General features: G+C 50.3%; 5 protein-coding genes; 3 read left to right on the top strand and 2 right to left on the bottom strand.

The window, feature by feature from the left end:
* Window positions 1-41: 41 nt before the first annotated feature.
* On the top strand, window positions 42-1,124 carry CHC_T00007599001 (hypothetical protein). The gene has a single exon (XM_005711828.1). The coding sequence runs from the start codon at window positions 42-44 to the stop codon at window positions 1,122-1,124; it is 1,083 nt and encodes a 360-aa protein (XP_005711885.1).
* A 132-nt stretch (window positions 1,125-1,256) lies between these two features.
* On the top strand, window positions 1,257-1,832 carry CHC_T00007598001 (hypothetical protein). The gene has a single exon (XM_005711827.1). It carries the CDS (start codon window positions 1,257-1,259, stop codon window positions 1,830-1,832), a length of 576 nt encoding a protein of 191 aa, XP_005711884.1.
* Window positions 1,833-1,861: 29 nt separating this feature from the next.
* On the bottom strand, window positions 1,862-4,451 carry CHC_T00007597001 (hypothetical protein). XM_005711826.1 is given in 2 exon segments: window positions 1,862-1,970; window positions 1,971-4,451. 1 exon segment carries the CDS (start codon window positions 4,449-4,451, stop codon window positions 1,971-1,973), a length of 2,481 nt encoding a protein of 826 aa, XP_005711883.1. The 3' UTR covers window positions 1,862-1,970.
* A 167-nt stretch (window positions 4,452-4,618) lies between these two features.
* Window positions 4,619-6,782, top strand: CHC_T00007596001 (hypothetical protein). XM_005711825.1 is given in 5 exon segments: window positions 4,619-4,647; window positions 4,848-5,621; window positions 5,742-5,804; window positions 5,937-6,120; window positions 6,121-6,782. 4 exon segments carry the CDS (start codon window positions 4,619-4,621, stop codon window positions 6,118-6,120), a joined length of 1,050 nt encoding a protein of 349 aa, XP_005711882.1. The 3' UTR covers window positions 6,121-6,782.
* A 610-nt stretch (window positions 6,783-7,392) lies between these two features.
* Window positions 7,393-9,971, bottom strand: CHC_T00008286001 (Translation initiation factor eIF2B, subunit epsilon). The gene is made up of 2 exons (XM_005711824.1): window positions 9,815-9,971; window positions 7,393-9,614 (listed from the first exon to the last, which is right to left on the bottom strand). Exons 1-2 carry the CDS (start codon window positions 9,969-9,971, stop codon window positions 7,393-7,395), a joined length of 2,379 nt encoding a protein of 792 aa, XP_005711881.1.
* Window positions 9,972-21,719: the final 11,748 nt, after the last annotated feature.

Here is a 21,719-nt window from a genome sequence, read left to right as displayed (position 1 = left end):
CTCGGGCTCCGGTCGACATCATCCATCCCGCGCATACTGTCATGACCACCCTCAAGTCCCGCTCGGCCGCCACGCACCTCCCGAACCAACCGGGGGACAAGCCCGCGTCCACGCGTTCCGTCTCAGACCCAACGCCGCCCACCACCGCCATGGCGCCACCGGAGCCCTCCTCCGCCGACGCCCCGAACTGGTGGCGCGATCGCCACTCGGTCCTCCTGCTCATCTCGCTGTACACGGCCCAGGGGCTGCCCATGGGCCTGGCCTTCGGCTCCATCCCGTTCCTGCTCAAGGAGCGCGGCTCCTCCTACGCCCACCTGGCCGCCTTCTCCTTCGCCTCGCTCCCGTACTCGCTCAAGCTGCTCATCGCCCCCATCGTCGACTCGTGCTACAGCCCCTCCTTCGGCCGCCGCAAGTCCTGGATCGTCCCGGTCCAGCTCGTCGCCGGCCTCACTATGACCCTTCTGGCGGACACCATCCGCCGTGCCGTCGCCGAGGGTAACGTCGCCCTGCTCACTCCCGTCTTCCTCACCCTGCTGGCCATGTGCGCCACCCAGGACATCGCCGTCGATGGCTGGAGCCTCACCATGTTGCAAAAGCAAAACGTCTCGTACGCTAGCACATGCCAGTCGCTCGGCCTCACCATTGGCTACTTTTCTACCTTCACTCTCTTCCTCGCCTTTAGCAACGCCCCCTTTTGCGACAACTACATCCGCCCGCTCATCTTTTTCTCCAACCAAACCGGCCCGGTCGCCGACCTCGCCTCCGTCCTCAGGACCGCAGGCCTTTATTATTTGCTTCTAACTCTATACATCGCCCTTTTTAAGAAGGAGCTCCCGCCGACCCACTCGGCCAAGAAGACTGATGCCGAGCTCGAAGATCCCCATTTTGACCAGGAGCATTTTGACCATCCCCGGAAGACACGCTCTGCTGTGCTAGACTCCATCACTTCCACTTACTCTGATCTGCTCATCGTCGTCCGCAAGCCGGCTGTCCGTTCACTCGTTTCGATGCTCTTGATTTCCAAGCTTGGCTTCTCGGCCTATGATAATGGTACGTTTTCGTGTTGCACTTTTGTCTTTCGCTATATCACCACGTCCTGCTTGCAACGAGGAGTAGTCATCTAACCTGCCTCCACGCTTTGCACTGTCGTTTCTCTCCCTACTTTTATCCGCTATTACGCTTGTTTCAACTTCGCCTTTGTAGTTGCTCCCCTCAAACTACTAGAGCATGGATTTTCTAAAGAGAGCATGGCTTCCATGGCTGTCCTGGCATCCCCGTTCACGTTGATCGGAACCCTCGTGACGGGGAATTTTGTCGCTAAGCGCTCGCCGCTAGAAGTCTATCTTTACGGCTATGCGCTCCGCTTTATTCTGAGCCTTACTGGGCCTGCTTGTGTTTCGTTTTTGAAAGCTCAAGAAGGCGTGGTTTCCACTACTTTTTATTTTCTCATTCTCTTCATAACTATAATGTATAGTTTTGCATCAGAGTGCCTCATGTTTGTTGGCGTTGGGGCCTTCTTCCTCAATGTCTCAAGCTCATCCATCCATGTGGCAGGATCCTACCTCACGCTTTTGAACACCTCCAGCAATATGGGGGGCACATGGCATAAGGCTCTGACTCTGTGGCTCGTGGACCGGTTGACCTGGAGAGAAGATTGCATTATTCCGCCAGATGCAGCAGCAGGGACTCTGTGTCCAGTCAAGTATGACGGATACTACGTCATATCGACGGCGCTAGTGCCAGTCGCCGCGGTGATAGGATTATATTTTGCAAAGACACTCCCATGGTTGGCAAAGTTACCCGACTCTTCATGGAAGGCGTCAAAGCGATAGTCTGTAATGACTTCCGGTAATGAGTGTTGATGAGGCACATTTATATATTTTTGAATATGCTCCCAGTTAGGTATCAGCTTATTGCTCACGGCTTTTGACCGGAGGTTTGTTCTGTACAATATTCCATGCAAGACGTCCTCATGATGCTGCCTTCGCTGAAACAGACGCAGCAAGAACAGCATCTATTTCAGACTTGATAAGATCAGCGTGTGTGGTTTTCAGTTTTGAGACAAGTCCAAAGCGTAAAACACTTCTAGCCCGGTCAGACTCTAAGACCACCACTTCGAGGACATCCCCACGGGACAACAATGTCCTGACATCGGGGTAGCGGAGCTTTGCGAGCGATATTTGCTCTGATTTGGGGTCGGCACCATCTTCTTTGACCCCCGCTGACGCTAAGCCACTGGCGGGGTTGACTTGCATCTTGGATACGTGCAAAATGCCACAGGCGCTTCCTGAAGTTGTTCTTACGACGGCATAGGACGGCTTGATTTCATCCACGGTGGCCGTCATTTTTGTTCCAATATCTAAATTGCCGAGTGCATCTCTAATTAAAGATTGCGCAGCGTCGCAAGCACTTTTGTTCGGTGCCTCGATTCTAAAGACCTGTTTTTTCCCGTCAAGGAATAGGCGAGCTCCCGACTTGTCCTCGATGCGCTTCAATCCAAGCGCTCGGTCCTTCATAAGTGTTTTCACTGCTACTGACATATCGACCGGCACCTCAAAGGCTCGTGGGGCATTTTCTGGAAAGCTTCGAGGCTCAACCGGGCACACTGCGCCCATTTCATCAAGAATCTTTGAAAGAGCCAATGACGCATTGCGCAGGGCATTTTGGACTACATCCACAGGTAATCCATCATGAGGCTTCACATCCAACTGGCAAGCAGTAACCCCAGATCTTGTCCCGGTCACCTTCATGTCCATGTCTCCGAAATGATCCTCGGATCCAAGAATATCTGTCAAAACTGTGTAATCGGACGCATCGCCAACTGCAAAGTTTGGACCGCGGACGACGCCCATAGCCACCCCAGCCACTGCGTCCTCCAGGGGTGCCCCAGAATCCATCAATGCCATCGATCCAGCACAAACCGTAGCCATTGAACTGGAGCCGTCAGAGGCGAGGACCTCAGCGGACAGGCGATGAGAATAAGGATACGAGTTTTCTTCATCCTCTTCTCGACTCTTATTGTTAGTACTCGATAGCAATTGCTCGTTCGCTTTTGTATCGCATGAGAAATTAAGGAGCGGCCGAAGCGCCTGTTCTGCCAGCATGCTATGTCCCACCTCTCTTCGACTGGAAGACCCGGCAAATCTCCCATACTCGCCTGTCGAGTATGGCGGGAACGAGTAATGCACGAAAAAGCTCTTCCACTCTCCACCGCCCACGACGTATTCTTCCGTTCGCATAGCTTGTGATTTTAGACCAACAGTTGAGCATGCCAATACTTGGGTGTCTCCCCTTTCAAACAGCGCGCTCCCATGTACATCCCCTGGGAGCACCCTGGTCTCACAGCGGATTGTGCGCAGTTCATCGAAACGACGCCCATCCATCCTCAATTTATCCCGCAGCAAAACCTCTCTATATGTCTCCCTGGACGCACGCCGTGCCTCCTCAAGAACCGGCTCTAGCGTCAGATCTGGGAAGTGATCGACAATAGACTGTTGGGCCTCAGTCAAAACAGCCGCGCGGTGCGCTTTACCAGGAAATTGGCGACACTCGAGAAATGCGTCACGGTAGACCCGCGACGCCACCTCATACACTTTGTCGGCATCAGCCTTTGCCAACGGCTCATAGAAGTTCTCAGTCCGCCTCGCTGGGCGCGGCATCTGCCTCGGAAATGCGCTGTGCCCTTCTCGCTCGCGCATGTGGCGGACTTTTTCCCGAAACTCTGTCTGCAATTCAGCCAAAGTTTGGGCAGTAGACACAGCCGCTTGAACAGTCTCCATGACTGCCTCCTGCGGAACGGCGCCGCGAAGCGATTGCACGGTCATGGAGAGCAAGTTGCCAGTGGCATTTGCCGCAACAAAGACAGAGAGCGTGGCACGATGGAGCATGCTCTCCGGAGGGAACGGAACCGGGACGCCATCCACGAGGGCAACTCGAGCGGCAGCAACAGGGCCGGCCCACTCGACCGCGGATGCCGCCACAGCGGCCGCTGCGGCGTTGACGGCGAGGGCGTCGACCGGTGCCTGCGGTGCCTTGACCGAGGACAGCACGGACACGGTGAGCTGCGTGGGCGGCAGGGCGGCGCCCGGTGGGGCGAGGGCCGGGCGCAGGGCGCGGTCGATGAGACGGGCGACGAGGGTTTCCTGGATAGCGGGCTGGAGCTCACGGCGCGCCCAGGTGCCAGGGATGACGCCGACAGCGGCGGCTTTGACGCGGAAGTCGACCAAGAGAGGGGTGAAGGAAGGTGGGGAGGAGGAAGGGGGGCTGTGGGAGATGGTGGCGAGAATGGTGGTCTCGGACGCGGTGAGCACGGCGGAGGAGGGCGCGAGGCGGGCGAGACGGCCCGACGTGAGCGTGAGCGGGAGGGCGGGGAGCGTGGAGGCACGGCCGCGAAGGCTGGGTAACGTGGCAGAGACGCCTGTGGCGGCTGCGGCGAGTACGCGCCCCCACATGGCAGTGGGCGGGGTGCAGCAGGGGGGAGGGTGATGGGAGGGGGATGGGAGGGGTAGCGCTGCCGAGATGCGTTTGGCGAGGAAGAAGATGTGGCGAAAGAAGGCGGGCGTCGTCGTGCTGCGATCATAAGTGGCGGGATGCAAGGAGCGATCGATCTAAGTTGGTGATGTACAGTATACAGCCAATGAAACGGGGGTATGCTGTGCTTACACTAGATGCACCGTGGGAAACACGGGGCGCATCGAAACATTGCTGGAGTACGAACTCACTTTGCATTTGGTCCCCACCTCTCGACTCTACTCCGGGCAACAACCCCGCCGTGCTTCACAAAAGTGAAGCACCCCCGACTGATTCCCACCTCCACCTATGGGTCTACGTGAACGATTCCGCGCGAGGCGCAAACTGTCCCTGAATCGCGCCCCGCCACCCCCGTCCACCAACACTCAACCGTCCTCCACGCACTCAAATGCGCCGGACGGCAGTTCTTCGCTTTTCGTCCCGCCCTTTGGCGAGCGCTCGGCCACCCCGCTCGATCATGTCCAAGATGACGCGTCGAGCCGCTTTAAGCTTTTTGAACGCTCATCCTACGGTTCGGAAGTCATGCACGAAGCCCCCTCCTCCTCCTCCGGAACCAGTTCCCTCCGCCTCGCCGCCTCGCGAATGGGCCGCTCTATCAAAGATAAGATTCTTCGACGAGACCCCACTGATTCTTCGTGGGAAAACAACGCAGATCAGCCTGACGTCCCCGAAATCTCCGAGGCAGACTGCAGAATTGCAGAGTACGCAGCCGCCACAGTCGCTCCGGAGTCTATTACTAGAAGCCCGGCGCTAGCCTCCGCTGATGTCGACACTCTCACCAAGCATAGCTGCGGCGATTTGGTTCCGATGGGAGCTGAAATACCCGATGGTGTCAAATGTAACGACGGGTGCATTTCGCTTGTCGTCCCGGATGGTTGGGCGGCTATCAGGATGCCGGATTGCTTTTGTTTGTTTACCGATATGGCTGTCGGCTATGTGCGGACAGTGCCGGCTAGCGAGGCCGTAAACGCCCTGGTCGAAACAGACCGCTTGCAGGTTATGTCGGCGGTTACTGTTACTACGTCGCCTGTGTTTGTAGCCCCGGACTTGATTCAGGTCGAGTACTCAGCTTCAAAAGGCATAGGAAGAGGGTCAGTCCGCCTTCTCGATTTCTATTCCCCTTCATTTTCACTGCAGTGCCTTCTCTGACAATATCTCTGTTTCATTTACCCCTGTGCACCGCCTCTTCGTTTATTTGTCCCCTTAACAAGAATCGTCAAGTTTGCAAACGGCTTTGGTGACGGCGCGTGCATCGTCGCCCTGTGCGGTCCAGTGTACGTCTGAAGAAGAAAAAATCAGCAAAAATACCTGGGCACTACGCCTGTCACTTCTTGATTCACCCGCGCTGACTTTGCTTCTTTTTTCCTGTCTGCTTGCCATCACGTCCGCTTTTCACGATACTACAGCGAAATGAAAGACACGATTGACCGGACTCTACAGCATCTTGTACGCACAGTCATTTTTATGTCACTGTATAATTGCAGGATCGCAGATTCTTTCGACACGCCTGCCGGCGATGAAGATATCCTAACGTCCGCCAATGGAAATCCTACGGGTGCAGGCCTTTCGGCGCAGTGTCTTTTGCAGTAGGCCGATATGGACGGACAGGGACTCCTTTGAGGGTACTTATTTCAGCAGCTTTATCCGGCGCAGAAGAAATACCCGGACACTCATTCTCTCGCTCGCCTTCTCTTTCGCTGTCCGCTGATTCAGAGGTGGGACAGGCACCAGTATTCTCGTATGAGCCATTTCGAGTACAGTATGATAAGAGGAGAGTGAAATTCATGGCGGGTTTATCCAATTCAGAACTCAGAACCAAGAATTGATTCAGAATTCGCCTCTGCTCATACACCACACGTACTTGTCATCAAATTCGACAACCGTGTCACTATCTTCTACTGCTGTAGTCAAGGGCCAAAAGAATATATGCTCGGTTTAGAACGCGCAAGTAGTCCGTTCCACTCCTCGTTCTGTAGGTTTCTGCAAAGCTTCGTAACGTCCCGATACGAGATAGATCAGGCATTCGGTTTGCAAGCCGTCTGTCAACAGACGACAAAAATCAAAGGCACACCAGCTCATTTCTATTCAATGTCAAGTCCAGATTGGAGTCCGCTCAGGTCCGCTATAGTCGTCTGTGGACACGCAATTTATCATGGAGGTCCAACGCTCAACCCTGCCCACCTGGCCACCACTGATGAAAATTGGTCTCTGCTTCCGTTCCAGAAAGGAGAAAGTAAATACTTCGTGTCCCATGTCGCATCAGGGGTCACGCTCGCATCTAAGGCCAGAGATAGTTTGCTGATATTCTCCGGCGGTCAGACTCGCTTTCCTCACATTCTGTCCGAAGCACAAGGATACCACGATGTAGCAACTGCCTTTGATTTCTGGGGAATGCACGACGTCCGATCGAGGGTCACAACCGAAGAGTTTTCGCGGGACTCTTTTGACAATGTCTTGTATTCCATTGCTCGTTTCAAGGAATGCGTCGGAAGGTTTCCAGAAAAGCTCACCATAATCAGCTGGGCCTTTAAAAAGGAGCGATTCCAGTTGCACGCTAGATCCATCCATTGGCCTACATCAAAATACCAATTCTTCGGTGTCGGTAACCCGGATAGCCTCTTACCAGCAGAGGCCGCGGAATCACGCACGCTTGAACAATTCAAGGAAGATCCCTACGGTTGTGGTTCTTCTAGCGGGGGCCTTGGCAGGAAGAAGCAAGCCCGAAATCCATACCGGAGACAACACGGCTACTCTACAAGTTGTCCGGAATTAGCATTCATCCTTACATGGAAAGGACCAACCAGACTGGCAGAGAAGGATGTTCCGTGGCTGTAGCCACGATCCCTTCCGTACTCTATATTCCTAGTCTCCTAACCACACCAAAAGATCCGCAAGCGTCGAGAGCAGTCTACCATTCCCGTGCCCTGCTTGTACTCGTTTGTCTTCTTGTGCGGCCCACTCAAGAATGGCGTCATCTGTTAGTAACTCTTCGTCATACATTGCCTTCAAAACATACTTCACCAGCAATCCATTCTCGCCTAGTGCCTTGGCCAGTCCTTCCGTCAAAGCAACATGATGTGTCTCATCGTCCTTGCTGAAGTTTGTGATAATAGGAGCGTATGTTCTGAGTCCAGACGTGACTCCAGCGAACAAGTTGTCCGGTGCACATGACTTCAAAGCCCATCGAGCCACGCCCGCAACTACACCTGCCTGCGTCTCCACAAGAGAAGTTTCATACGAAAGCTTCAGAGAGTTGATCTCCAGAACTGTATGGTCCATTTCCACTACTTCTTCATACGCTCTCTCAATTGTTTCCGATACCTCCTCATTAAACTTTGCAACGCGGAGGTCAATATTCGCAGAACGAGCATCGTTGAAGCTGACATCGGCAAGGTCCTGCGTCACTCCATCGACAACTCTATTATTAGTAGCGCTGGAATCGTGAAGATCACCATGGTCTCCGACCGCGACGTTTTGTTCAGAATCATTGGATTCGTCGTCTTCTCCTTCGTTGTCGTCTTCCTCTTCTAGCTCATCTTCTTCCTCACTCTCAAAGTTCATCGTACGGACATTCGGGACAAAATACGGATCTAAATCCATGCTCACATCTAAATCGATGAGAAGCCCCTTTCCTCCACTACCGACGTGTTCAGTCTTCCAATTCGTAACTTCTTCACCCTCCGCCGTGCCATTTGGCTTGCCAATCGAATCCGCGACACCATCGTTGCCTTCTTCAACTTCGTCTTCTTGATCTTCAGCTTCATCACCGCTACTGAACTCCTGTTGATCCTTTAAAGTTATGAGGGAATGAGAACACATGTCGTGAAAGTTGGGCCCTATACATACCCCTGTATCCAACAAACAGTTTTTCGGAATGAAGGTGCTTTCCTCTACTGCGCATGAAGCGTTCAGTATGCTTCCATGGATATCACAGCGATCCCCTATTGTAACGTTATCCATCAAAATGCTACGACTCACAGTCACATCAGTCCCAATTGTAACGTTGTTCCCAATAACGCTTTGGAGTATTGTGCTTCCATATGATATAGCAGCATCGTTCCCAATGACAGACTTTTCGACCTCAAAGTGACCCTGGTATTCGTGCAATTTATCTTCTCTTGACTTACCTTGCACATTAAATGTACTAATCGGGGCCAGCCATCCATTCAAAGCGTCCGTAGTAGCTTGCATGAATGAAGCCAGAGAGTGAATCCGAGTAGCATATTCACCACAACTTGAATTCAAAAAGTATGTGTACATACGGTTTCCGAATACTTCCGCCTCACCGCCCTCGAGTTTCTCTTTGATATAGGCCCTGACTTTCTCATAGTAAAAATTTTCTCTGAATTCGAGAAGAAAGTCTGGAGAGCAAACGTCAAGTCCAACATCCATTACATCGGAACAGATCTCCACTGCCCCGCCTCTTTGCAAACCAGAATTTTCTGCGTAGACATCTAGAAGAATACCATTTCGGTCCATACCCTCGACATATTTCAGCAAAGTGCCGGTTGTAGTATCGAGGGCTATTACTAAACCGGACGAAGCTGAGAAGGCCCCTTTTCGAAAAGCCGTAGTGATGAGCCAGTTGCGATCCAAATCCTTCCTACGCTTGTGCTCGGCGGCCAGCTTCGCAACATCCACGTTGAAAACGGTGCCTTGTTGAACAAGCACAAAATCATCAACTGGTCGCATTCCGTCGCGACTTTCTACTTCGCGAATGGCATCGCCCTCTCCATTCCAGGCTGGAGATGAAACCGGAGTAACCTTCATGCGACCAAGGGGGTCCTCGAAAAGAGATTTGATTGGTGTCGATGAGAGAACGATAGCTTCTTTGACGCCATAGCGCGCTAAAGTTGAAAGTTGCCAGGATAAAATAGGAATGTTAAGCAACTTGTCTGTAGGCGCGAGGGACTGGTCGTGGATTGTACCGCAGCCGTCTGCGAAGACTATAGCCTTGAGCGGCTCCTCGCCTTCCTTCCGGAATGACATCTGAGACGCCTGTTCACTGATCAAAGAAGAATAAGACCGACAAAGTGCAAAGGTTGCATGCCGCTGGCGGCGGGCGACTGTGATGGCAGAAAGCGCTAGTCGGATCCGAAGAGTCTGGCGACGGTAAATAAATGAGGCATTGTCTCTGTAGTTGGGTACAGGGCTTTGCCTTGGATTGAAAAAAAAACTAAATTTAACGTTATTCGTACGTCTACTATTCACTCTCAAGAATGTGTCTATTCCACAGAAGAGCAGTATCCGTAGAGTGGCTTCTATTCTCCGGTAATAGGTGCACAAAACAGCGACGGTAGCAGCAGATTCGTGCCCTCAGCAACGATCACATGCCCTTCGACAGATGCCGTAGGCTGGTAATCCAACAGTCCTCTCGTGAAGTGTTCGCGAACCTCTGCATTCCAAAAAGCATGGTCGGATGTTCCATCACCTTCTTTCATGCTGCAGTACTTCTACTTCATGCAGTGCGCGAAAACCCCTGTGAAGTAGCCCCCATACAGTACATATTTGCGCAAAAAAAAGTGCCGTTCACTCAAGTAAAGAATCTGCTCAAACACGTTCATTTGTGGAACGAAAGAAGAAATCTTCATATTGATCCCCACATATATTCCACCTTTTGGCTTCTGAAGGGGGTGAAGATACTGTAGAGCACTTCAGTCAGAAGAGCCACAGAAGGGAGGCTACAGTAATATTTAGTTGTCCATCCCACTGCACTTGACAGGGAAGTCGTCCATCCTACTACACTTGACGTCCATCCCACTACACTCCAGTCGTCCATCCCACTGCACTTGACAGTCGAGTGTAGTGGGATGGACGACTAAATATTACTGTAGCCTCCATTCTGTGGCTCTTCAGTCAAGTCTTGACTAGCCTCGATGACATCGGGGTACCCTTCCTGAAAGGGGCAATTTGGTAATCGGGGTCAATTTGGTAATTTTTAGTCTTCCCCTTCCAGATTCTCCAAAACGCTCCGTCCACATGCCAACACTACTCGTACAACTTAGTACGTCCTCCCTCGTTGCCCTGCGTTGCAGAAGTCCGGCAAAATTCAAACTCCTGCTACGCCACGGCATCCCAACCTTCATCAACCTCTCTCCTGTAGCACCGACATCATGACTTCAACTCCCGAATTGTGTGAGTCATGGGACTCTCCATGCGAATACATAGTGCGATTGAAAAAACAAGACAAGAAAGCGACGCATTGACAAAAACGGAGCAAGAGAAGGCCACCGCGCTCCTTCGTACAGGTATGAAAACGTCCGTCGTTGTGAGAGCGACACGATTACCCTGGGCAACAGTAGATCGCATTTATCACGCTCTGCAAGAGCATGATGAATCGAAAATCGACGCCCTCCTATCTCCCGAAGCCCATCGCAGAGAACGCCGCTCAGTTATTAGTGAACAAGAGTCTAGTTTGATTACGAAAATGATTTTGTATGCAGCTGAAAAGGGTTTCACACTTTCAAATATTATGACTGAGATGGCGTCGGATGGGCATCCAAGATTTGCCACATAATCTGGCAGCCCATCTCAAGACATCATCCGGCACTGGCGGACAGTGAATAGAGACATCACTCACCGAAAAAGTGAGAACTAGGTTTTGACAAAGTTGGCGGCTGAGAATTTTACACATACAGTCCGCGTATGTCAACGTTCTCTGAAACATTGAAAAAAGTTCAAATTTCCCATCCAAGCATATTCAGGGACCCGACGCGGCTTTGTAACCTCGACGGGACAGCTGTATACTGCCAATATGGAGTTAGAACTAAAGTATTTGGGTCCTCATTTACTAATCATGGCGGGTATGTGGCTTGTCAAGCTAGAAAAAACAACAAGCATATTACAATTGTGGTGGCTGTTTCTGCGTCTGGTCACAAAATACCACCCTTTTTCATTTTAAGGTTTACGCAGCAATAACTTCACAATTGTTTGTGACAAATCACGAGGCGTAATGCAGTGGTCCACATTTTCTGAAGTTCAGAAATTGATGTTGCTCATTTTAATTTACGCAGCACTCTGCGTCAAGCTGTTCGTGAGTATTAGTACAGTAGCAAATCCAAAGGCAACAGCGCCACACAACCCATCGCCACTCAACAATATGGGTCCTGGTAGACAATCCGATCACACCCCCAACGCGGTTGTAGCTCGCTTGCTTATTTGGAAAGGTCTGATTCCAATAATCTTCAAGAAACGATATGAATATCCCGCTTCCGCGTTCTCCTCTAACCAGCTATTCCTCATCGTAGCTAACAACTTACAACGCAAGCATCAGGAATACAACTTTCATGTTCAACGTTCTTTGCGCATCAGCCTTACTTCGTTTGATGATCACAGGTTTCCGTTTATGTCTGATGATGTTCTGCTTTCCCTATTCCGTTTCAGGCGCGAAGACATGATGCGTGTAGTTGACATTTTGGCATGGCCGTTACATCGTAGGAAGACAACGCGCAACAGGTACACTGTTACACTGCTGCCCGCTACATGCGTTGTGTTGCGGTGCTTAGCGAGTGCGACCCGTTGGAGGGATCTAGAAGAACTGTTTGGTCAGCGCAAGTCGCAGCTTTCAGAAATATTTTTAGAGGCGCTGATGTTGTTTGTTTCGCAAAGGGTTGATCTGGTTATGGGCGATGTATATGCTCCTTTTTGGAATGAAAGATATGAAAGGTATGCAGACTCTGTCTATTCTAAAAGTAATGCTTTAGACAGAGTCGTTGCGTTCATCGATGGTACTAATCTGAAGATTGCGAGGCCTGGTGGTGATCATACTCTTCAGCGGGTTGCTTATAGTGGGCACAAGCGCACACATGCAATTAAGTTCCAAGCTCTCAGTACTCCGTGCGGTCTATGTACGCACTTGGCTGGACCTATGGAATGCCGACGTCACGATTGGACTCGGTATATGTCAAGTGGCTTGGATGAAACCCTGCAGGAAGTATTCTACTACGAGGGAAAGCAGTACATCGCCTTTGGCGATTCTGGATACAGTGCATGGTGCTTCCTTTTTGTTGCTTTTAGTGAATCTAATCTATGCGAGGCGCAATCGGCGTTCAATACCGCAATGGCAAAGAGCACAGTCACGGTAGAGTGGTTTTTTGCGAGGTAAAAAGGTACAGGACGCTGGTAGACTTTAAACGTAACATGAGGGTAAGGGAGTCTGCGGTGGGAGCAATGTACATAGCAGCGGTTATTCTAACAAACGTTCGGAACTGCTGCTATCCGAACACAATGTCTCAATACTTTGGCTGCACTCCCCCTTCACTTGAACAGTACATCAACCATCGAAACGATAGCCAATAACAAGTCGTCCGTACGGCTCCCAACGAGAGAATGTGTCGCGAGGAACAAACTCCGCCTCCCGAGCGAAGCGAGGGCCGAAGGAGCGGAAAGGGTTCGAGATATAAAAGGCAACTAGGGTTTCCTTTACTGAAAAATGTTTCGAACGACCATACTTTTACTGCCGCAGATACACTTTATTTGTTGTCCTTTGATTGCTGCAGCGCCGATCCAACGAGACCAAACACCGCTTGCATCTGCTTGCTGTTGCCGCTCATCATTTCCTCCATCGTTTGACGGTACGACTGCATTTCCTCTTTGCGCAGTTGCCTCTCTACCGCACACTCCGCGCGCCCTTCGCGCTTCTCTTCCACATGACGATTTAACTTTTCCTTTTCAAGTTCAAACCGCGCACGCTCGGACTCCTTCAGTGCCGATCCCAGCTCGAGAATGCCATCAGTTAGATCAATGCGGCGTTTCTTAGGTGCCGTATCTTCATCGCTGCTCCTTTCTCTAGGTCTACGTGCTTTGCCTTTGAAGGTTTGAAGGATCAGCTCTTTGCCCGCCGCCAACTTCCTCGACTCTTGATCCGCTTTATCTTTAGCATCCCCATCCTTCCTCGCCTCTCGGTCCCTCTTCGCTTCCAACAGATCCCCTAACAACGGATCAAGCTCTCCCAACTCCCCTCCTGTTCCAGACATATTTCGATCCCTTCCATCGCGAAGAGCGTAATCTTCTAAAAGTTTTTTGAATCTATCTTGTAAGTTCTTTCCCGTCACCTTGTGTCCGAAATTAGGATTGTTGTTGGCCATTTTTGATGCCTTTTCGAACCGCAAAAGAGTTTCTCCATGAGGAGCAACGTGTGCTTCTGCAGCAGCAACCTCCTGAGCAATAATCAAATCTTGAGCAGCTGTAAACTTAGGCTCGCGACCGGGCTTAGCAGTGTCTTGTATGGGTCGGGGAGCTGGATCCAGATCCGGGCTCTGTTGGAGATTTTGGTATCAGGTCGGCCATGACGGTGATGTGGCTGTCGATTGCGTGGCTGCTGAACAGGTCCTGATCAAACAACAGTTCGCAGCATTCCCAGATTTGGCACAATTCATTTCTGAAGTCACTTCACAAACACCCGGCATTTCAGCATTGTTTTCAAACGCTAGTTCTCGAATTCAGAAACGTTTCCCAAACGTGTACACGCAGTGATGAAATTCGTCAAAATCAAATTTGAAACTTAGTTGCGTAAACACTATATTGTAGAGGGTAAGAATGTAATGATTGGATGGATCTTGCCACTCCAAAAGACCGAAATAACATGCCATTCCCTTCAAATCTGATGGTGGCGACATTCGCTTACAGTGATATCACTGTTGATAGATTAAGTTGAGCCTCGAAAAGACGGGGTTATGGCCAATGAACTTTTCAATTCCCGACAGGTCTAGGAGATACAAGGACCAAATGCGGTGTCATATGACCCGAAAAGTTGCCAGGCAGCTTTAGTAAATGTCGCAAATAGAACTCGCAACCCCGACAATCAGACTTGTCGCAAGCTCAAAAACATTTCGGAGGCAGCAAATGACCCCACATCAGGACTCCGTGATGTTGAAATATTGTTGAGCAAGAGCAGGAGTGTGAACAAAATCCTTATGACAAGCACACGTTCCTCGAAAAGTAAGAGTTCGACAGCAAGTCGTCCGAAAATTGTTGATTTGCAAATAGGGACACCTGCCCTCTACCTGACTTTGGACGAAATAATTGAAAGTCGAAAAGAGAGAGACGTAAAACTAGCTACTGAAAGACGACTCAAAGGTGAGAAGAAGGCATAACGGGAACGCAAGCGCGTACAGCTGCGATTGTCGAGTGAAAATGGCCGTGCAAAGTCAACGGCGGGATCAGTAAACCAGATCCCTCTCTCTTCTGTACGCGACGAGCATTTGTCGCCCACGTCTGGGGCGAGGTACGGTGCGGAAATGAGCCATACGCTCTCGAAGCATGCCTTCAGGAAGGATAAAGGCGGTGAAGATGAGGTTGGTGTTGACAGCTAAAAACGGGGGCTGCGCGCGTAGGGGAGAGAGAAAAGCGAGATGTTTATTTCAAGAGGGGTCGGTCCGGGTGTTGTTGTTTTTTTCTGTTGTGTCCCTCCTGTCGCGGGGTGTCGCGGCGCGCCCCTTTCTCTTATAGAGGGGCCGCCAGCATCTTCCACTTCCCAGGACCGCCGCCCTTCAAAGGGAGATTGTCCACGTGTACACCTGGCGTACACGTAGACCAATAAAATCATCTTTTGAAGGCTTTGGTCTTGGGGCCACTCCTGGGTACTGTACCCTGTACAGTACCCCAAATCTCCCCCACACGACCCCCTCCCCAGCCCCACACCCGGGCAGGGGCAACATATATACTGACCGCTGCTGCTCCTGGTGATCGGCTTGAGTCAGGGAACCGGCGCTCGACCTTGACGATCCTATTTGACACAATTTTGTGTCACCATCGGCACCAATCCCCCAATCGCTCCACGTATACACGTGTACAGCTCATCATCACTGTAAGCTATCACTTCTATCATTAACCTACCCACCTTCTCTACTTTTCACACAACTAACTTTGGTGTTCCTGCGTTTTTTTTCTTGAAGAACCTGTCAACGCGTCAGGTTCTAATTGCCTCCAGTCTCAGAGATCGCTGATTGCTTGTGTGGCGGACTCAGGTGAGGTTTTAGTCCTCGAGTCTGCCCCTTGCAAGAAACCTGATCTAAACTAGGATGGCGAAATCCAAGGAGACGGCGCGCCGCAGTACTGGCGGCAAGGCGCCCCGTAAACATATCGCGTCGAAGGCGGCGAGAGTATCCGTTGAAGAGCACAACGCTCGTGAGAGGATAATGTGGCTATTGTCGCAAAGAACGGACGTAATGAAGGTGTCGAAGAATGAAGAAGCTTCGCCTCGTTTTCCGTACCATGTTTGGGTTGGACCGAATCTGACAAGGTATGATCTGGATTTGACGGAAATGCTTCGCCTTTTCGGTCGACATGTGGTCATCCACTTAAGTGCGCGAGGAAAGCACGGGGTCTCGGTAGATGAGTTTTCCCGAGTCGGGCTGACTGAATCGATTGACGATAAGCGTGCTTATGATCACGTGGAGGATGATGCTTGGAATATTAAGTCTATCTGCTACGATAGACTCGCAAATAAGTACGTCGCCATCGACGCATGCGATAAGTCGAAGCACCCCATTCTGCTGTATACCCTACAAGTCTGTGGTGGGAAGGCGCAAAGTTGTCTTATACCTGGGAATCGGACGTGCCTTCTGACACCCGTCACAACTCTTCACGTAGTCTCCCACGTCCATACCAACGGTCGGCCACCAGTACCTTTCCGTGACAAATTGACGATTCTTGGGCTGAATGCGAGAAAGGTAATCGGCTGCACTGTTTGCGGATCCACGACGATATTCCACGGTGAAGTCGTACTCGGCTAAGAAATCTAGCCAACGAGCCAAACGACCGTGGATGTCTTTCTTGCGAAAGGCATAACTAAGAGCCTGGTGATCGGTAACCAACTTGAAAGGTGTAGACGAAAGCACGTAAACACGAAATTTCTTCAAAGCAAAGATGACCGCAAGCGCCTCACGCTCACAAGCGGAGTACTTGCGCTCAGATGTATTCATAGTACGGCTTGCGTACTGGATGGGGTGTATTTTCCCACCTTCCTTCTTTTGAGCCAACACAGCCCCGACGGAGACCGATGACGCATCCGTCTCAACGACGAAGGGCTTCTCGAAGTCTGGGTAAGCCAAGACTGGCGGAGAAGTTAACTTTATGCGCAGTTCATCAAAGGCTTCTTGCATTTCTCCGGTCCATTTCAATCTGCCGTTTCCGGATGTAGCCGCATGGAGTACCGCAGCAATGTCCGCAAACTTGCAGATGAAACGACGGTAGTAGCTTGCTAACCCGAGAAAGCTCCTAAGTTCAGTCGTAGTGGTCGGGATCGGTGCATTCCGAATTACTTCGACCTTGCTCGGGTCAACGGCAATCCCGCCTTTGTCGATAACATGACCGAGCAACTCGATCTTCGCCTGGGCGAAGCTACACTTTGTCAGCTTAAGCTTACGACCAGCCTCGTCAAGCACATCAAATACATGCTGCAGGTGCCGAAGATGTTCTTCTATAGTCTTAGAGAACACCACAACGTCATCGAGGTACACACGCACAAACCGCACTCCGCGAAAGATTGTATCCATCATTCTCTGAAATGTCGAAGGCGCATTCATCAATCCAAAGGGCATGACTTCGAACTTATACGTCCCGTAGCGACAGACGAAAGTAGTCATTTCTTTGCATTGTTGTGCCATCCGAATTTGCCAGTAACCACTGAACAAATCCAGAGAAGTGAAGTACGCACTTCCTTCCAAGTCATCAAATATCTCTTCTATTTTCGGCAAAGGCCATCTGTCTGCTTTCATCTTCTGGTTCAGAGAACGGTAATCAACACAGAAGCGTGGATTCCCATCTCTTTTGGATACGATGACGACCGCAAAGGACCATGCGGCGCTGGAAGGCGTGATGATTCCTGCTTCCAGCATTTTGTCCAGCTCTTTCCGAACGATTTCGGTATGCAAGGGAGCCATTCTCCTCGCCGAGTGATAGATAGGATTAGTATCATCTAACTCGAAATGGTGCTTGATTGGGACTTCAGCAGGCCGAAGATCGTCAAGGGATGTAGCAACGATACTCTTATCCATCAGGGCGGTCTCGATGACTGCTTGAGCTTCATTGTCAAGATGCACAAGTTTTTCCCGAAGCATTTTCACGGCCTTGTTGATGACATTCGAATCAGGTGATTCTACTTCCTCATCTTCTCCGGTCGCTCCGTCCAGAGTTAAGTATAGCTCGAAAGGTTCATCGCCGAGGATGGCGACAACATAAGTCTCTTCTTCCGACGAGTTTTCTGAGGCGAACGACTCGACATCAGAAGTGAAGTCCTCACTATCAGTCTCCGAATCCGCGACAATAGGACGTACTTGATCAAACTCCAGACTCATTTTCACGGTTTTGTTTCCGATCAACATACTAACAGACTGGTGACCTAGATCGATGCAGGCTTGAAGTTCTTCGAGAGTTGGATACCCGATTAAGATATCAACTGGGGATCCTTCAACAACCAAGAAGTTGAGTGAAGTAACAGCGCCATTGAACGTGACAGGAACTTCCTCGATGGAACCTAAGCAAGTTGTCTTTTGTCCATTGGCGACCGTAATCTTCGTCGAGGTCGGCTTTGGAGACAAAGAGAGCTTCGATGCCACAGATGCATTCATAACATTAGGGATAGCTCCTGAGTCTAACAACGCTCTCATTTGTGTCCCGTAGACTTGTACCGAAACTACTTTCAGACGTTTTGGCAAAGTACCGATCGAAGCAGCTACGGGGCGTCTAGGGCGACTGTTGAACAAACGACGGATCTCTTTCTTGGCCTCGTCGCCATCTCCTCGAATCAGTTGACCGAATGTCAAACCAGAGGGGGCGTTCGCGAGGGAAGAAACCACGTCGTACTTCCCCGAGTGTTCTTAGACGGCGTTCTTCTTACTTGTCCTCTTCTTTCTTGTTCGACGGCCAGGCTTAGGAGGTTTCCTCATGTGGTTCGGAGTCCAGTACTTACGCGGGTTGAGAAGGGACGGGATTGGCTCGCCGCCACCATCCTTTCGCGTCTTGGCCACCGGCTCTCCATCGGCGTTTCTCTTGACTGATGCCACTAACTTCTCATCAGCAGGGAGGTCGTCGTGTGTCACAACACTCACCTGGTTTCCTGCGGAGCCCGTCCGTGTACCCGACACGGCAATATCCTTCTGGGTCTTCTTAGCAGGGTAGGCACCGCTACCTCCCCTCTGTGGACCAATTCTAGCCCAACAGCTTGTCTCTGAATGACCAAATTTTCCGCAGCGAGGGCATTTCGTGTCCCTATGCGGATTCGCATCGCATCTATTAGCGCCATGACCCGGTCGTTTGCAGTAAGAACAAGTACGATCGTGGGCGGGGCGGAATGCTGTTGCGTCATCCCTCGACTGATTCTTCTTGATAATAAGGGAAATATCGGCTAGTCGATCAGCTAAAGCGTCAACCTTCGTCTCGAGTGGAGACAAGGGAGCTTTTGAACGCATCATGACCCTTTTTGACACTCCTTGTCCTCTCGGCTCATACATAACTTGCGAGCTCTCTGACCCCTGGTAGCGCGAATTGCTCAAGGAGTTCGCCGCCGCCTGAAAGGCACAGCGACCAGACCAGAAGTCCATGATTGCGTCGAATAGGGCCTTGTAGGTCTTCGCACCTCGATAGATGGCAAACTGGGCCAACTCGAGATGTTCCATCACGGCGTTGCGAAGCAGTCCGAACTTCGCTTCGTCGTTGAATCCCGCCTTCTCGTAGAGACGGTCTGAGTTTCGAAGGGACCCACTGAGATCCCCGAAAGAAAGGCGAGCGGCCATCGCATCCCGAATCACATCTTCAGGTGATTCAACCGGGGCGAACCGCTCGACCAAGGCCTTCTTGACCTTCTGGTAGTCGGAGCCATCTGCACTGATATCTCCGTTCTTGACAAAGGCTTGATAAAAGAAGTGGAATGCATCTCCCTCCAGGTAGCGAAGGAGTTCAGATGCCCTTTCTTCGTCCGACTTGCCAGAGGTGGCAACATTCTCGAAGACGAAGAAGAACTTGTGAACGTCGGCCGGCTTCGACCCGTCAAACTGTGACAGGGAGCCGTCTTCTTTGCCACCCCTCCACAAGAGTACCATGTTGGTAGCTAAAAAAAGGGGGCTGCGCGCGTAGGGGAGAGAGAAAAGCGAGATGTTTATTTCAAGAGGGGGGGTCGGTCCGGGTGTTGTTGTTTTTTTCTGTTGTGTCCCTCCTGTCGCGGGGTGTCGCGGCGCGCCCCTTTCTCTTATAGAGGGGCCGCCAGCATCTTCCACTTCCCAGGACCGCCGCCCTTCAATGGGAGATTGTCCACGTGTACACCTGGCGTACACGTAGACCAATAAAATCATCTTTGAAGGCTTTGGTCCTGGGGCCACTCCTGGGTACTGTACCCTGTACAGTACCCCAAATCTCCCCCACAGTTGGTGCAATCTTTGTTGTCGCTTTCCGGTTCATAACTAAAATTACCAAATTGCCTCTTTTTCTCATTTGAGCCCTTTCTGCACGTGTGTGAAAATTCCAAATGGCTTCAAACAGGTTGTTTTTGCCCGCGTCCTTTCGTCGTCTATGGCACATGGAAATCCCACTGGCTGTAGCAGACGCTTTTTGGTAGCCCAGGATAGTGGCATAAAACACTTGTTAGGCTCCGTCAAAATAATTACCAAATTGCCCCCTCGGGGAAGGGTACCACTTGTGCGTGCATGCTCTTCACAAGCCCGTAAAGGAATTGTCGGTCTAATTTTGATCATTCTTCCAGCATAATAGCCCTCAGCTCCTCACCTGACCTGAACAGACAGCAACCACTATATATGGCACGGACAAGCTTGCTGCCGACATTTTCGATAGAATCAAGGTCTGAACTTGGAGCCAGCCAGTCCATAAACTTAATACTCTTAGAAATAAGTCATGCCTTAGCCATTCTAGATGTATGGGTCGAACAGTTATTCTGTTGATACCAACCACTCACGTGCCTTTCTTATGCAATCAGAGGTAGATAACTGTCCATCGCAGTTATATATTTAGCCGAATTCTACTTGCCTGGGTGTGTCTTAACAAGCGCTTGTTTAACATAGCTGCTGAACTGCTTGCTCCTTCTTCCTAAAATGCCCCCCAAATCATTAAAGATCCACCCCCATCTGCCAATGTGGCGGAACTTTTCCTCCCTTCTAACATCATGCCCATAGTAGGACAAGTCGTAAGGCTCGTCAAGAGTCAATTTCTTTCATACACAACTGCGGTCTACGCCATGTGTCGAAAACGCTTCTGTACAAATGCATTCTGTGTCATTTTTCAACTGAATCCGGTAAATTTGAAGAGGCATGCAGTCCTGGTTGCAAGAAACAAGGTTTGTTAGCCATATTCACCTTTTATTTAGGACTAGAAAAAGGGAAAGAAATCTGTTCAAACAGTAACTGCATTGATATTTTTAGAGCAATACGGAGATTTGAATGCCATGAGTTGTCCGACGGGTCGTGGGTCCGTCGGAGATTCTCCCATGCGCTGGCTGCCTACGGACGCTACTAAAGAGAAGGGTTTTTGACCGACCTCAAAACGTTATGTGCTGATATCTTCGAAACCAAAATGACTGTTTAAATTGTTAACCGGGTATTGACACTTCATTGGATTCTTATTCTTTCTGTTTACTCACAACTGCTATCCCAATGTTTTTGTTAGATGTTATTGCCGAGGGCATGTACGTTAAAGAAATGGTGTCCAAACTGACTTATAAAGTTTTGATTTCATGTATATCGCTTGTCGTCTCTAGTAGACACTTGTCTATCGGACCATTGTCCTCATGTGAGGACATTTGTCCTTACATGAGGACAGTGTTCTACCTATTTAATTCTTGACTTTCGCTTCCCCGACAAGAAAGAAAATGATACCATTGCCACCGTTCTTGACTTTTGACTTGGGACCAGAAAGAACTTTGTGAAAATTGCATGTTCTCGGTGGTCGTTTTTAGATATGTCTGGAAAAGAAGCTTTTTAAACCACCCTAAAACCGCATGTAAAATAACTTCAAAACCAAAAACGCCAAAAACGCCAGTTCAAAAAAGCAACTTAGTACTCAATCTGCATTATTTTCTTAAGCTTTTTGTGCATTCAAAGCTGCTATCCCGATGTTCTGCAAGATGCTATTGCCGAAAACAGGCACATTAAAGAATTAGTGCTCAAGGTAGCTTTTCGAATTTTCAATTTAATGTATATATTTTTGGAAAAAAAAGAGCTGTCCTCATATGAGGACAAGAC

This window comes from Chondrus crispus, genomic scaffold, assembly GCF_000350225.1.
Source record: "Chondrus crispus Stackhouse genomic scaffold, scaffold_8, whole genome shotgun sequence".
Taxonomy (NCBI): Eukaryota; Rhodophyta; class Florideophyceae; order Gigartinales; family Gigartinaceae; genus Chondrus; species Chondrus crispus.
This window is presented reverse-complemented; position numbering and strand designations above follow the sequence as displayed.